The 13,445-nt window shown below is 40.5% G+C and overlaps 1 protein-coding gene across 1 annotated transcript in view; it reads left to right on the forward strand.

The window, feature by feature from the left end:
• Positions 1–564: 564 nt before the first annotated feature.
• Positions 565–13,445, forward strand: part of Dpr1 (defective proboscis extension response 1) — a 528,341-nt gene continuing 515,460 nt past the window's right edge. Inside the window, exon 1 of the mRNA XM_078178615.1 lies at positions 565–642. Within this exon, the coding sequence (XP_078034741.1) occupies positions 567–642 (76 nt within the window). The 5' untranslated portion in view covers positions 565–566. The remainder of the gene's footprint in view (positions 643–13,445) is intronic.

The following is a 13,445-nucleotide window of genomic DNA, read 5'->3' on the forward strand; positions in this document are numbered from 1 at the left end:
GGCGTGTTGATAACCGCGAGCGCGGCTCAAGCCGGACCGGGACCGATCCGCGGGCTTTCACGCGCGATTTATCCGGCTGGATCGTTCGCTCCGTCTCGCCGGTCCCCCGCAGAGTGCCGGATCATCCGGCAATTCCGTAGAGAGCGCGACGTCGTCGTCCGAGCCGCGGAGAACTTGAGTGGACCCGTCGCCGACGGTCCGTGTCGCGCGCTCGCCTTCGCGAACCAAGCACGCGACTGACTCTGCGGCCTGTGCGACGAGGACATCATCGGGCTGAACCCCGGCCGCGGGAATGTTTTAGATGGTTTCCTCCCGGTGTGGCTCGCGATCGGGATACGTGTTAACTGGAGCGAGTTGCGTAACACGGCACAAGTGTTGTAACTAGAGTAGCGTGTTAGGGGGTTTATCGGGCCGGTCGGCAGACCGATTTCAAAGCTGAATCAACCCGAGCCGCCGACGGGCGTTCGTCTCTCGGCGGGGTGCGCGCCGCGCTGACCAGAAGCGGTCCGACGTGGGATAAACGATCGAAACGGTGATACAACAACGTTGTGAACCAAGTGTTAAAAATGTGGTGTCGTTGGCTCGCCGTTCTGTTACTCGCTGGTTTTCTCCTGGTTATCGAAGGGATCGCGGTCAGCCAAGGTACGTCGTCCCTCGTCGTCCCTCGTCGTCCCTCGTCGTCGGCCGGCCGATTCCTTGGATATTCGTCGACGGTGCTCGCTCGAACGCGTTCAATTATCCGCGACCCTTACGCCGTGTCCGAACGCGACTCGAACGACCCGATCGACCCGATAAGGACCGCCGTCGGGTTACTCGAGACGCATTCGCATGCATCGCCCACTTTCCGAGACGTTACGCTCGCCACTTCGCTCGAGGACCCACGAATTCAATCGAAAATGCGCTCGTCGGATCGAACCCCGTTCGTCTCCCTCCCTCTCTCCCTCTCTCTCTCTCTCTCTCTCTCTCTCTGTGTACATGTGGCAACCAATTTCAACGCCCTTGTATTAATACGCGGTTCCCGGAACGGTGACAACGGGTCGCGAAATTGAAACGAAATCGAGCTTGCACTCGTTAAACGGCCGGCTGTCCATAAATGCGACGCTTTTCGGTTTTGGCCACCCTTTGTCACGATTGTGGCGAGATGGTGCGCACGGTGCTGCTGGGAGTGGGCTTTTCACATGGATATCCTCTCGGTTTTATGTTACTGCTTGTTCAGCGTCTTTTAATCAGTTTTCCATTTACGTTCTTTTCACACTACGGAAGGTTTATTGGAGACGCTTTCTGTACAAATGTTTTGAAAAAACAGCTGCTTTTAAAGAGATCTTTTACTTGAATATGGTCGCTGGAATATCGATTTATATAGTATATGTTTTCGATATTTTAATGCTATTGAAGGAAAGAGATAGATTTAATATATAATATATGTAATTTACGTCAGAATTAGTTACTATTTTTTAAATTTATATTCAGGTTTTAAAGATTACGAGTTATTTAACCACTTGCAGATAATATTACAATAACACTTGTTAACCCCTTACCGTACTTTAACGAGTCAGACTCGTGATGCAGATTTATAGCAATAAGCTGTTAGCTTCTATTCTCTTGTCACCAATATTTAAACATTCGACTAGACGTAATGTTTATAAAATTCCTTTTCCTTCGAAGAAATTAGTGGGATCGATAATATTCTAATCGCAATAATTGTAAAGAAAATGGTACGGCAAGGGGTTAAAAATGGAGAATACTAGAACCAAATATAAAACAGCTCTTTATAAAGCATAGGATCATAATCTAAGCATTTTAATGAATATATATAATATTTCTAGATCAACCTTTCCTAATTGCAATATTCACTCGTTTAAAAATCTAAATAGGCACTCCCAAAATAATCCACTTTGTGTCCAAAGAAACATTTTGCCGTCCAACTTTTGCGACTATGGTCGCATCATCGCGAGCGTGCATTGTTAAACGATTAATTAGAACAAAATTCCATACTTCGGCGAAATTGTTCGAATACTTATGGCAGTCTAGTGGATGTTTCTCTTCAATCTCTAATGAGCTGAAGCGGACACAATTCCGAGCGTAGTTCACGTCAGAAGCGGAAAACAAAAGAGTTCCACGTAGAATGACAAGGAGGCGAGCGCCTGAAAAATTCTTTCGCAGACGGCTTCGCCGGGGAACTAGTTGTAAAGAATGGATGACTATCCAAGTTGCTCCTTAAAGAGCGTAACGTAAATTTTAGAAACGCTGTACGTTCCGCACAAAGACCTCGCACACCCGGCTTTATTTCCGTTTGCGCAACAAATGCGACCGTCCGTTCGCTGCGACCGTGTGCACACAACCCTTTACCTAACTAGAAAGTGCCCTAATTAGAACAGTCGAACTGTGTTTGTTGACGATAATAGTCGCGACGCACATCACCGCGTTGATTATCGATATTAATCGTAATTGGCGCGCATATCCAACTGCGGCAACCTATACCTTCGTAATTACCTCGTAATTTATGTCACATGGTTATACGTCGACGTTGCGTCTGTTTTTACATCTTAAACGCATCGTAAATCTATTATGAAATACAATAAAAATCAGGATTTAAAGCTGTAGGACCTCTAAACATTGTGTTCGAATTTTAACACTTTTTCGAGCGTCTATAAATCGGCTTTTTCGACCGTCTATAAATCGGCTTTTTCCCCCGATCGGTAGCCTGTGTATCGGTTGCAATAATAACCATTAATTTTGTATCGATTATTATGATAAATGTGTTAGATTGTACTACAAGCTTCAATGTTATTATTTAACTTTTTAAATATATAAAGATGAGATAAATAAAATCAGAGTAGAAACGAAAATTTTACGACCGGATGACCGGTCTACAACGTGTTAAGCACATTAATGTTACTTCGAATATAATATTATATCTATAAATTTAAATCGATGTAGTTAACGCGAAGCTATGAGATTCAAATAAATGTAGACGATCGTTTTCAGTTCTCAAGAAATTTTTCTTCGATCCCGAGGGCACCTCGACAGCGTCAAGGAGACTCCTCGATGCGTTCATACGCTCCGTGGAAATCATTTGTTATTCAAATTTTAATTGTCGCCGGGAAGAATCCTTGCGGAGGCGGGGGGTGGGGTAAGGGTTTGTTGGAAACGTCAACGTACCCCTAATTGTCGATTCGAACAGTTCCCGCGTACCCGGGCGATGCTAATGACAAGCATTCGGCAGCGTTAACTACTTTGACTTTCATGCTTACCGCTCCATTCGGATTCACTGTAGTAATAACTCTGTAACCATAACAGATAGCACAATTAATTTCAACACTTTAACAACTTCATGCAGAAGCATATAGGACATGCATTAGGACGCATCATTCACCGCCGCGCGTCTCCGTACTCCCGCATAATGCGGCTGCTCCCAGGCCCAAGTGTCTCACTTCAGCAGTTTATGAAGCACTTTGGAAGCGAACGAACCGAGCTTAAGTTCCGAAACGAGGAATTTCTGCTTGGCCTGTGCTACGTGTGCCGATGACTAATTCATTATTTCCTGACGACATAATAAAACGAATCACGAGGCCCGAATTTTGCGTTCGCGCGCCGTTTTTACTGTTTTTTTTTCGTGTTTTTTTCGTCGACGTCAAAAACGTGTCGTCGAAGCGCGATGTTTGACATTTCAATTGTAAAATTTCGCGAATTTGTTGACGCTCGATTTTTTACTTTCGATTTGTCGAAATTCTACGAAATCGTGCGATTGTTGTCCATGTGTCGAGGTTAACGATTTTATAAAAAAAACATTGTCTATGTAAAATTAAATATATCTATCCAGAATTAAATTTATCTATCTAAAATTAAATTTATCTATCTAACATTAAATTTATCTATTTACAATTAAATTTATCTATCTACAATTAAATTTATCTATCTATTTATCAGAATTAAAGTGCTTTGTTCTTTATTAATATACATATAAAAAAAAGTAGAACAAAATTTATATAAAGAGCGTAAAACTATCAAACGAATTTCTATTTTACAAAAATATATAGTCATCTAAATATTCAATTTACTTCAATGATCCATAAAAATGATTGTACATCAGAACGAGAAAACAACGTCTAATAAGACGTCTAATAATTTATATTTTACAAAAATGATTGTCCGCCGGAAGAAAATATTTAGCAAAATATAACATAGATTTATGCGGTTTAAGAACACTTGAAGAACAACGGAACGTGATAAAAGTGCAGAAAGCACAGTAAAATATAATTCCTACTTACATAACAGAATAATATAATACGAATTTATACATTACGGAAATGTTTAATCATCAGAGAAAGAGAAGGGAGAGGTCCAGTATACATTGATAATTCATAAAAATGTTCTAAAAGCAACGAAACGTGACAAAAGTGCACGAAATACAGCGGATTTAAATATTCTATTCGTATAAAGAAGAGAATAATTTAAAACGAATTTATACTTCATGAAAATATTCCAAGAAAAATAAAATATCATACATGAACGTTTTATTTTTATCTAAAAATATTTAGCCATGAGAAAAGAGTAGACCAAAAGTAACAATAAATACAAAAGAAATAAATATTTAATAAAACTGATCGACCATCATGAAAAGAGAACAGGAAAGTATTGATGCGACAATAAATAACTAATATAAAAAAAAAAATTAGAAAAAATACATTTACGGTGGAAACGTTCAATCTGGGACACTTCTCCTCTTCCCGGAGAGCCTGCATAGAGATCAGGGTTTGCCTAAACATCCGGGGCGCAGGCAGCCGTAATGAACTTATTAAGAAATAATGGATCGTCTATTAGCGCACTTAATACATGTTAGATAGACCGACGAAATTCGGTCACCGGCGCGCGAGGGAGAGAGAACCGTCCCGTGCGCCGTCGATGTCTTCCATCATCCGCATTAATATCGAATGTTCCGACGCATTAACACACCGGGAAGAACGTGTTGCCGGTGAACGATGGCTCTAAGGGAGGATATGCGCTTACGGGCGACGCGATGCGAGCGCGCGCGAAACCCGGTGCTCTCAGACCCCGAAGTGTTACGAAATTTAACAGGCCTGCGACCCCTGCGCCGCGCCGTTTTACGTTGGGTTACGCGTGCTTAATTGAATAATTAAAAGTCCGCGCGCGCGCGCGCGGTCGGTACACGTCCACTGCGACGGAAAACGCGATCGCCTCCCTCCCTCCCCACCCCGCCCCCGCCCACCCGTTGGACCACCGGTGACACGCCGCCGTGGCAAAGCAAATAATCACCGCCTCGTAATCGTGCAATCACAGGAACAAGGCTGCTCAAGTGGCAAGAAACGAAATTTCATGGGGGTGGAGGGGAGGAGGGGAGGGGAGGAGGAGGGGGTAGGGGAGGAACAACTGACCCATGTGTAAACGTTCGCGGATCGTCCATAATAGAACAGAGCCCCTCGTCGTTCACCGGGTACATCCCCCGTCACCGACGGCTCTATACGATTCTCACCGAATCGAATCCCACCGATTTCAAAGTGAATCCCGCCGAGCTGACGCATATTTTATTCCACCGGTCTATTAATATTGAATCGCGGAGAAGTAACTGCGGAATCGCAAAATATGCGCTACATTTTGATTACGGGCGCGGTGATTAAGTGGAGAAATATTTGATGCGATCACGTTTTATTTCGATACGAAAGTTACCGTAATTATTTACGATAATGCTGAGACTGGACGATTTTGAGAAAATGGATTTTTGTTTTTAAAGCGGAGGTGGCGTGTTATGTTCTATTGGTATATCAATATTTAATTACAGATGAATATATTATGTAATATATTATATATTATATTACATAATATATTTATAATATATTCATTAATACATTTGTAATATATTTAAAATATTATATATTAAATTACATATACTAGTAACTTGTTTTATCAATGAATATTCCCCGAACTTACAAAAACACTCGGGGTTGTATTTATATAATATATTTTTATGTTTTATATTTTGATATTAATGTAGTCATAATATATGCATTAATACTTTTACAATATAATTATAATGTTATATATCATATAAATATACTAGCACTTGCGTACTACACCTGTCCATACAAACATTTCTCGACTGAATAAAATTCATATTAATAACCGACATAATGCCATTACCTAATTATGATTCATACAATGAGAATGAAATTACATTGTCCACGATCATCTCTATCACATAATGCTAAATTTATAAAATATCGCGGAGTATCGTCAAGTGTTCTACCATCGATCAACGGAACTATACAAAGCTTCTAACACGCTACTCTCGTCAAGCGATTTTAATCTAATATTTATATTAAATTAAATTAAAAATTTTAGCTGACAATACATCTTCGGTCCACGATTATTCCAAATAAAAATTCATAATTCTCGCGGCATTATGCAAAACTTCACGGTGTACACGCCGCGTCGCAGCGTTCTTGAAAACGGTGCGGCGCGTTCACCGAAGTGCATTTTGCATTTTGATATTTCCCCGGTGTTTGCGTAAATATAAACGGTAAACAAGACCCGCGCAAAACGGCTCGGCAAACAATCAATTAATCGTCAACAGTTTCACGAGTGGACCCCGCGCGACGCCGTCATAAAAAGTGCACGCAGGTTAACTGATCAGCGTTTATTTGTGGGACAACGGGCGGGGGCCCCCGGGCCGCTCGTAAATGCACGAGAAGATAAAACAGTAACGAGCCGGTAATCGAGGGCAGATGCTCGGATCGACGATTGACAATGCCGGCGCATCGGCGATGCATTACACTATTCGCGTCGTTCCAGGAAAATCGAGGTTCACGTGTTTCAGCCATCGTAACAGATTTCACCGAATGTGTCGTCGTCGTCGTCGTCGCCGCCGCGCGTTTAGAATTCGCTGAACGTATCTGTTGGGATTACGAGGTCGGGATGATCGAATAATACTTTATATATTACGTGTTTATTCGACCACCAACACAATGAAGTGCATGTACAGTCAGTCCCATAAGTATTCGCACCCTCATTGCTTACAAAATCTACAGTGGTACGAATACTTTTGTCGACTGTTATTATGTACTACGAGGAGTAAAATCAATATATCTTTGTCATTAGTTAATCAATTTTGTTATAATTTGGTATAAATAAACTTTATACATGTGTTCATTCATAATGAAAAGTTTATTGCAAAATTTTACTTGATTTCAACAGATTTCTCTCATAAGCAACGAGGGTACGAATACTTATGGGACTGACTGTATCTCGGATGTAACTTGTTACTATTTACACATTAAGCAATATTATACTTTACGACTATATTGAAACAATGAAGGCTAGAAAGTTGTTAATCCGCAGGTGCTGTTACCAGCTCGGTAGGCTGGCTTGGATTGACCGACTCGTTCCCTCGTAGACCCTTTAACCCTTTGCGGTCCGCGCAGATATCGCGAGCCGCTTATCCGCTTGGTACTGTTTATTTTCAATTTTGTCGAATCCTTAATTTTCGTGATTTCCTTATGAAAGGTACCCCTTTTCTATTCGTCATTATTGTTCCAGTTAAATGACAATGCATATTAATTAATTTTTAGCCAAGTATGTTATCTCAGCTTAGTATATTATTGTTAGCTAAGGGTTAAAGTAAGCGTCAACGGTGACGAGGTGCAATAAACGGCAGGTAAAAGGAATACTTTTCCTCGGCCACATGTTTCGCGCATTTCGCCGAACACGCCATCAGTATCGTATCCAAAATTCGTCCGATTTCTTCGGCAAGTTTATAATTCGATTCGAAAGTTTCTTCTTAATTTGTTTGCCGCGGAGGAACTTTCCAGTTTAGCGGCTTAATTATTCTCCACCGGATACGGTTCGAGTTATAGATCTCCGAATAGAGGCTTCCGGCGCGCCGACAACTCGGCCAATAAGTGTGCGCGCGAAGGGGGGCCCGAACGCATTTACCGGAAGTTTACCAGTTAAATATATTTACTCTTGAAACTCCGCGTTGCGCGTACCGCGCGCGGGAGGGGGGTGGGGATATTATCGATAGCCGATTTTCGACGGTATTGTTTCGAATAGATTTACACGCGGAACTTTATCTAGGATGCGATTCTATTTCCATTAGCTTTTGCGCCCTGTTCCGCGGAATTGATAATAAATCATGTCCGTGCTCTGCGTAAAATCGCTCGGGCAGTTCACGTGTCAGTCCATTACCGATCATTCTCAGTTTGCGTTAATGTTTGCGAATGCGGCTAGATCCGCGATATTGTTCGCGCAGGGCGCAACAACTATTTGCAACCTGATAAAAGATAATAGCGTGAATGGGAAGCCTGTAATAGAGTCGTATCCTACGAGAGAGTTTATTGTTGCCGGTAGAAACGCGAAACGTAGTCGAGCGTGTCCAGCGGATGTCAAACTTCGTTTCGTCGGCGAACAATGGCTTAAATGTTAATTAATGCGCCGTATTTACAACCTACTTTGTTTCGTTATTAGACCGTTATTGTGATGTACCACGGTCCGCGACGTCGCGCAGTTTTAAACTATGTTTCGCAAACTGAACCGTAAGCGCGCAATAATAATTCCACGTTGAGGACTTGGTCCATCTTTGTGCTAGATTACTGTGCACTGAACATGGTAGACTGTGCTGTGCGTTGAACATTGTAGACTGTGCTGTGTATTGAACAATGTACACTGTGCTACGCATTTTTAATCCTTCCATTGCGACCGAAAGCTTCAGTATGAAACATTCTACATTTTTATTTTATACCTTGCGACACTATCGTTGTAAAAATAAAATAACGTTTGTCGGAGTTCTATTGGATTAAGTATGATATTAATATTCGACTAAATAACACTTATGAAGATCAATTACTTTAATTACATAGATATAATTACACAGATTACGAAATTTCTCCTATTATTCAAAGACGACTTTATACTTCTGTTATAAAAAAATTAATATTGATTAATATAAAAATAAATTAATATCGACAAAAGGAATTTTCAAGAAACGTCATTTAAGCTGCTACAATTGTAGTAAAAAGAGAAATAGGAAATAGTATCGAAGGCTACTGTCAGGGCACAGTAATTGGCACCTGTACCGTACACGCACGGAGGTAATAGGAAGCGGCGGATCTTTAGGCGATAACCAACTTTCGGCACGGCAGTAGGTGATGCTCGTTCATCATCGCGTATATTTCGGAGCGGCGCATTGTCCACATCACGTGCACGCGTTCGGGGAACATTAAATCGATTCTCGTTCACGCGTGATTTACCACGGCGAATTGAATCGTAAAGTGGTTTGCGTGCTTACGATTTTTCCTGTGTAATCGACCGCCATATATCCCTGGGCCAAACCCCACGGACTGCCTGCTGCCACCTTGCCGAACCGTGCCCGCTATCGTCGATACCACCACTGCCACGCCATCGCCACTACCATCGTCACACTACCACCACCGCCATCGCCACTACCATCGTCACACTACCACCACCACCATCGTCACACCACTACCACCACCATCGTCACACTACCACCACTACCATCGTCATACTAGCACCAATACCATCACCATCACCACTACCAACACCGCCAGCAATTCCTCCTTCATTTATCCGCCTCGAATCCGTCCTCTTCGGGTGAAATTCGCGCCGCGGGAGGGCACCGTTCGCCGCACGCAATCGAAAGTAGCTGACAACCGCACAAATACGAGAGCTCAAACAAGCGGACGCGCATAATTTTCTACGGCGACACAGGACAAACAAGATTCTGGCCACGTCGACGGCTCATCCGCGCTTTATACTGCCGGCGGGGTCCCGTGTTCAATATGTACTCATGAATATCGATCAATTCGACATCTAAGATTCTTTTGATTGGGTTCGATTGGCCGGTTTGGAAAACCAATGGGGTAGTCGAACGATTATGCTTGCAACATGTACTTTCATCTCTGTCGAACGACAGTTTTTGGTTCTTTATTAATTTTCGAGTTTTCTTAATTTTATATATTGAAATTATATATTTAGTATGTAATTATATTGTTAAAAATGAGAGTAAATCAAATACGAAGCAGTGATTAAAAATACTTGAATTATTTTCAACTGGATGACTGAATAATTGACAAAGTGTCTATGTAGCTTCTCAGTTTTAACCCTTTGTACTCGAGTGGCGACTCTGAGGCACCGTCAAAATCGTCCTATCACGTTTTAAGATAATTTTAATTAGATTTAAAAAATTGTTAAATAGGTGAAACTATTGTTACGAGTAACAAGAATTAATTTCGTATGCATAAAAGTGAACTTTGTTACATAAAATACGAATACAATGAGCCACAAAATTATTTCATATTTATGATTAAAATAACTTCGAGTGCAAAGGGTTAAAATGATTAATTATAATTTTCTTTCTTCTCGAGCATTTATTATATATAAACAACTCCAAATAAATATCAGTTTCGGAAACGTTTGGTGGCTGTAGCTATTGTCGCGGGAATTGTTTTAACAACAGAAACATAGCGGGAACAAAAACTACCCTTCAGAGACATCTCGTATCGGTTTACGTCGGAATCGCCGATACAGTTATCGCCGATACACAGTTTTGACGGACAAGAATTCACTGGAACCAAGTTTAACTGACAGGCAGCAGCATTCGCCGGCAACATTGTTTCCTAGTAGTTATACTTGTATACCGTGTAGACATTGTGGTCGGACGCCGATAGATGGATTTTCAAACTACCAACTTCGCGAAAACCAAACTACGGCGGCGGGACGTGTTGCATTAGACACGTTTTACTTATTTTCGGTGAAACTAACTGGCTCGCATATATCATCAGGTACAAAAATGTCTCTATGTCAAAATGTTCTCAATGTAAAATATGTAGATAAATATTGTAAAATGAAATTAATAATATTTTAGGAAATTTGTATTTTGTTGACTGGCGGATTGCTTTGTTAATGGAAATTAAGAATATTTTACGAGTTATGTACTTTTTCGATTGGTAAATTACTTTGTTAATTAAGATTGACAATGTTTCGTGAGATTTATGCTTTATTAAGCAATGGATTGATTTGTTAACCAAGATTAAGAATAATTTACGAAGTCTATACTTTCTTCACTGCTAAATTGCTTTGTAAATTATAGTTAAAAGTATTTTATGAATTTTACGCTATTTAAAGTCTAAATTAATAAAGGATAAAGCTCAAAATTAATAAACGATAAAGCTCAAAATTAATAAATGTTAAAATTCCAGATTAATAAATGTTAAAATTCCAGATTAATAAATGTTAAAATTCTATATTAATCAATGTTAAAACTCTAGATTAACAAAAGTTAACAACAATTAACGATCCCCATATTCCGTCTATCCAATCGCAGACACCATAACATAAATATCCCAGCTCCAACATTCATTCCGCGTTTCCGTTTCGCGAAATAAATCAGTTATCATGATTGCGAAAAGAAATAGAATATTAAGCGGACTTTGGGATTAATAAAAAAGGTTCGCTTCCGTGTGAAATTGGCTGGAACGGCGCACAAAGGATGGGAGAGCTCGACCCGTCGGTATCTATATATATGTAAGTGCAAACAGAGTATCATAAAATACGGTCGAAAAGGAAACGTTAAATCGGATTGGCAAGTTTCACTTCATCATTCCGCTAGCCGAAGAAAAGTCGCGCACACACACGCGCGTGTCTACATACATGCACACGTATACGTATGTACATACACGCGCGTCGTCTGGTACATCGGTACATAGCGAAATCGGCTTCTTATTTTATTTGCGTCACGCTCTCATTCTGTCTCACCGGGTGCCGTCACGTGCCAGGAGTCGTTTAGCGGTTGCTTTTTCTTTCGGAACGAGAAAATTTTTGGAGCGGACCCGCGCTCCTTGATACGGCACGACACTGCTTTAGTCCGCTTCGTCGAGCAGGATTACTTTCTTCCGTGTAGTTCCAGGGCAGTGGCAATCGGGGAAAAACTTGTTAAATCTTCCTAGGAGAGGAGTATCATTTCTGACCTGCTCTACCCGTACACACCAGCCGGCGAACTTCCTTGTGCATTGATAGAAACCATGCACCGACATGAAAACGCTGCACCTTTTTTTTCCTCCACCGACGACGACGACGACGACGACGACGTCGATGCGCTCCAGAGAAATATCGATCTCTACCGGCGACTCGTACCGGCTATCGAGTTCTCCCGGTCCTTTCACAACTTGTCGAGGAGCAACGGGAGTTGTAAATTTATTTATTTTGCCGGATTCCGAATCCGCGGGTTTTTCGGCCCGGCTCGACTCACCCCTTTCCCTGCTATTCGGAATTTTTCCAGCGGTCGCCCGTATGTATAGAGAACGCGATTAGAACGCGGATCTTTTGTTCTTGTTTTCGACGGAGATGGAACGCGACGCTATAGAGGAATTTTGAAAGTGCTGCGGTGTTAGATTAAATAGCTCTGATATTATTTATTGACAATTATTGATTATTATTTGTTGATAATTATTAATCATTGTTTATTCATTTGTTTAATACTGCAGCTATGAATTTAAGGGTTTAATATCGTAGCTTGAATTATATTAAGTGCGGAAATGATTTAATATTTTTATTGCATTTATGTGTGACGAAATTATTAATTTAATGTAGATAAGTTAATGAATTTAATGTATGTATGTATATAAACTATGAATTTAATATAGATGAACTATGAAGCGAATATAAATAAATTCTGAATCTATTATATATAAATTATAAATCGAGAACCAATAATCTCTGAATCAAATATGTATAAACTATGAATTGAGTATCAATAAACTGTAAATCTAATAAATGAATAAAATATGATCTCTGAATCTAATTTATACGAACTATAAATCTAATATAATATAAATTTAATATTAAGCTATGCCTCAAATGAATAAACAAGTTGAACGCATTAAATCATTAGCAATATTACAAAGCATCGCCCACAAAAGGAATTATTACACGAGAAGCATTTTTTAAGTAAAATGAAATTACGCGTTACAAGCGTGTTTCGCAAATCGTGTTTAACAGTGCTTAACTATGGTAATGAATTTCTCGGCGATAGAGACGAACATATTAATAAAATTGTAGGTTTCATGCGCGTCTAGCCACCCGCATGCAAATTTTGCGGGGCATATCAGAAAATAAACACGTGAAATGCTTGATTAAATTCATAGCCTACTTTCGAGATCTCGAAACGGTTAGCATGGTTCCTTAATTCTCTCTTCGATAAGATAATACCGTTGACATTTGCATAAAAATTCTCACCCCGGTAATATTTCATTAAACTAAGTTATCGGTGTTATCGAGAAGATGAGAAATAGCTCCTAATTCACCGAGCAGTTACTTTTAATTCTAATAAAACGGATATTTAAAACGATCGTTCCACGATAGGGACACTGAATGTGGAACAGGAGGACGTGGTACGAACACGGTGTTCCATAATA

The sequence above is a fragment of the Augochlora pura genome, chromosome 4, assembly GCF_028453695.1.
Source record: "Augochlora pura isolate Apur16 chromosome 4, APUR_v2.2.1, whole genome shotgun sequence".
NCBI lineage: Eukaryota > Metazoa > Arthropoda > Insecta > Hymenoptera > Halictidae > Augochlora > Augochlora pura.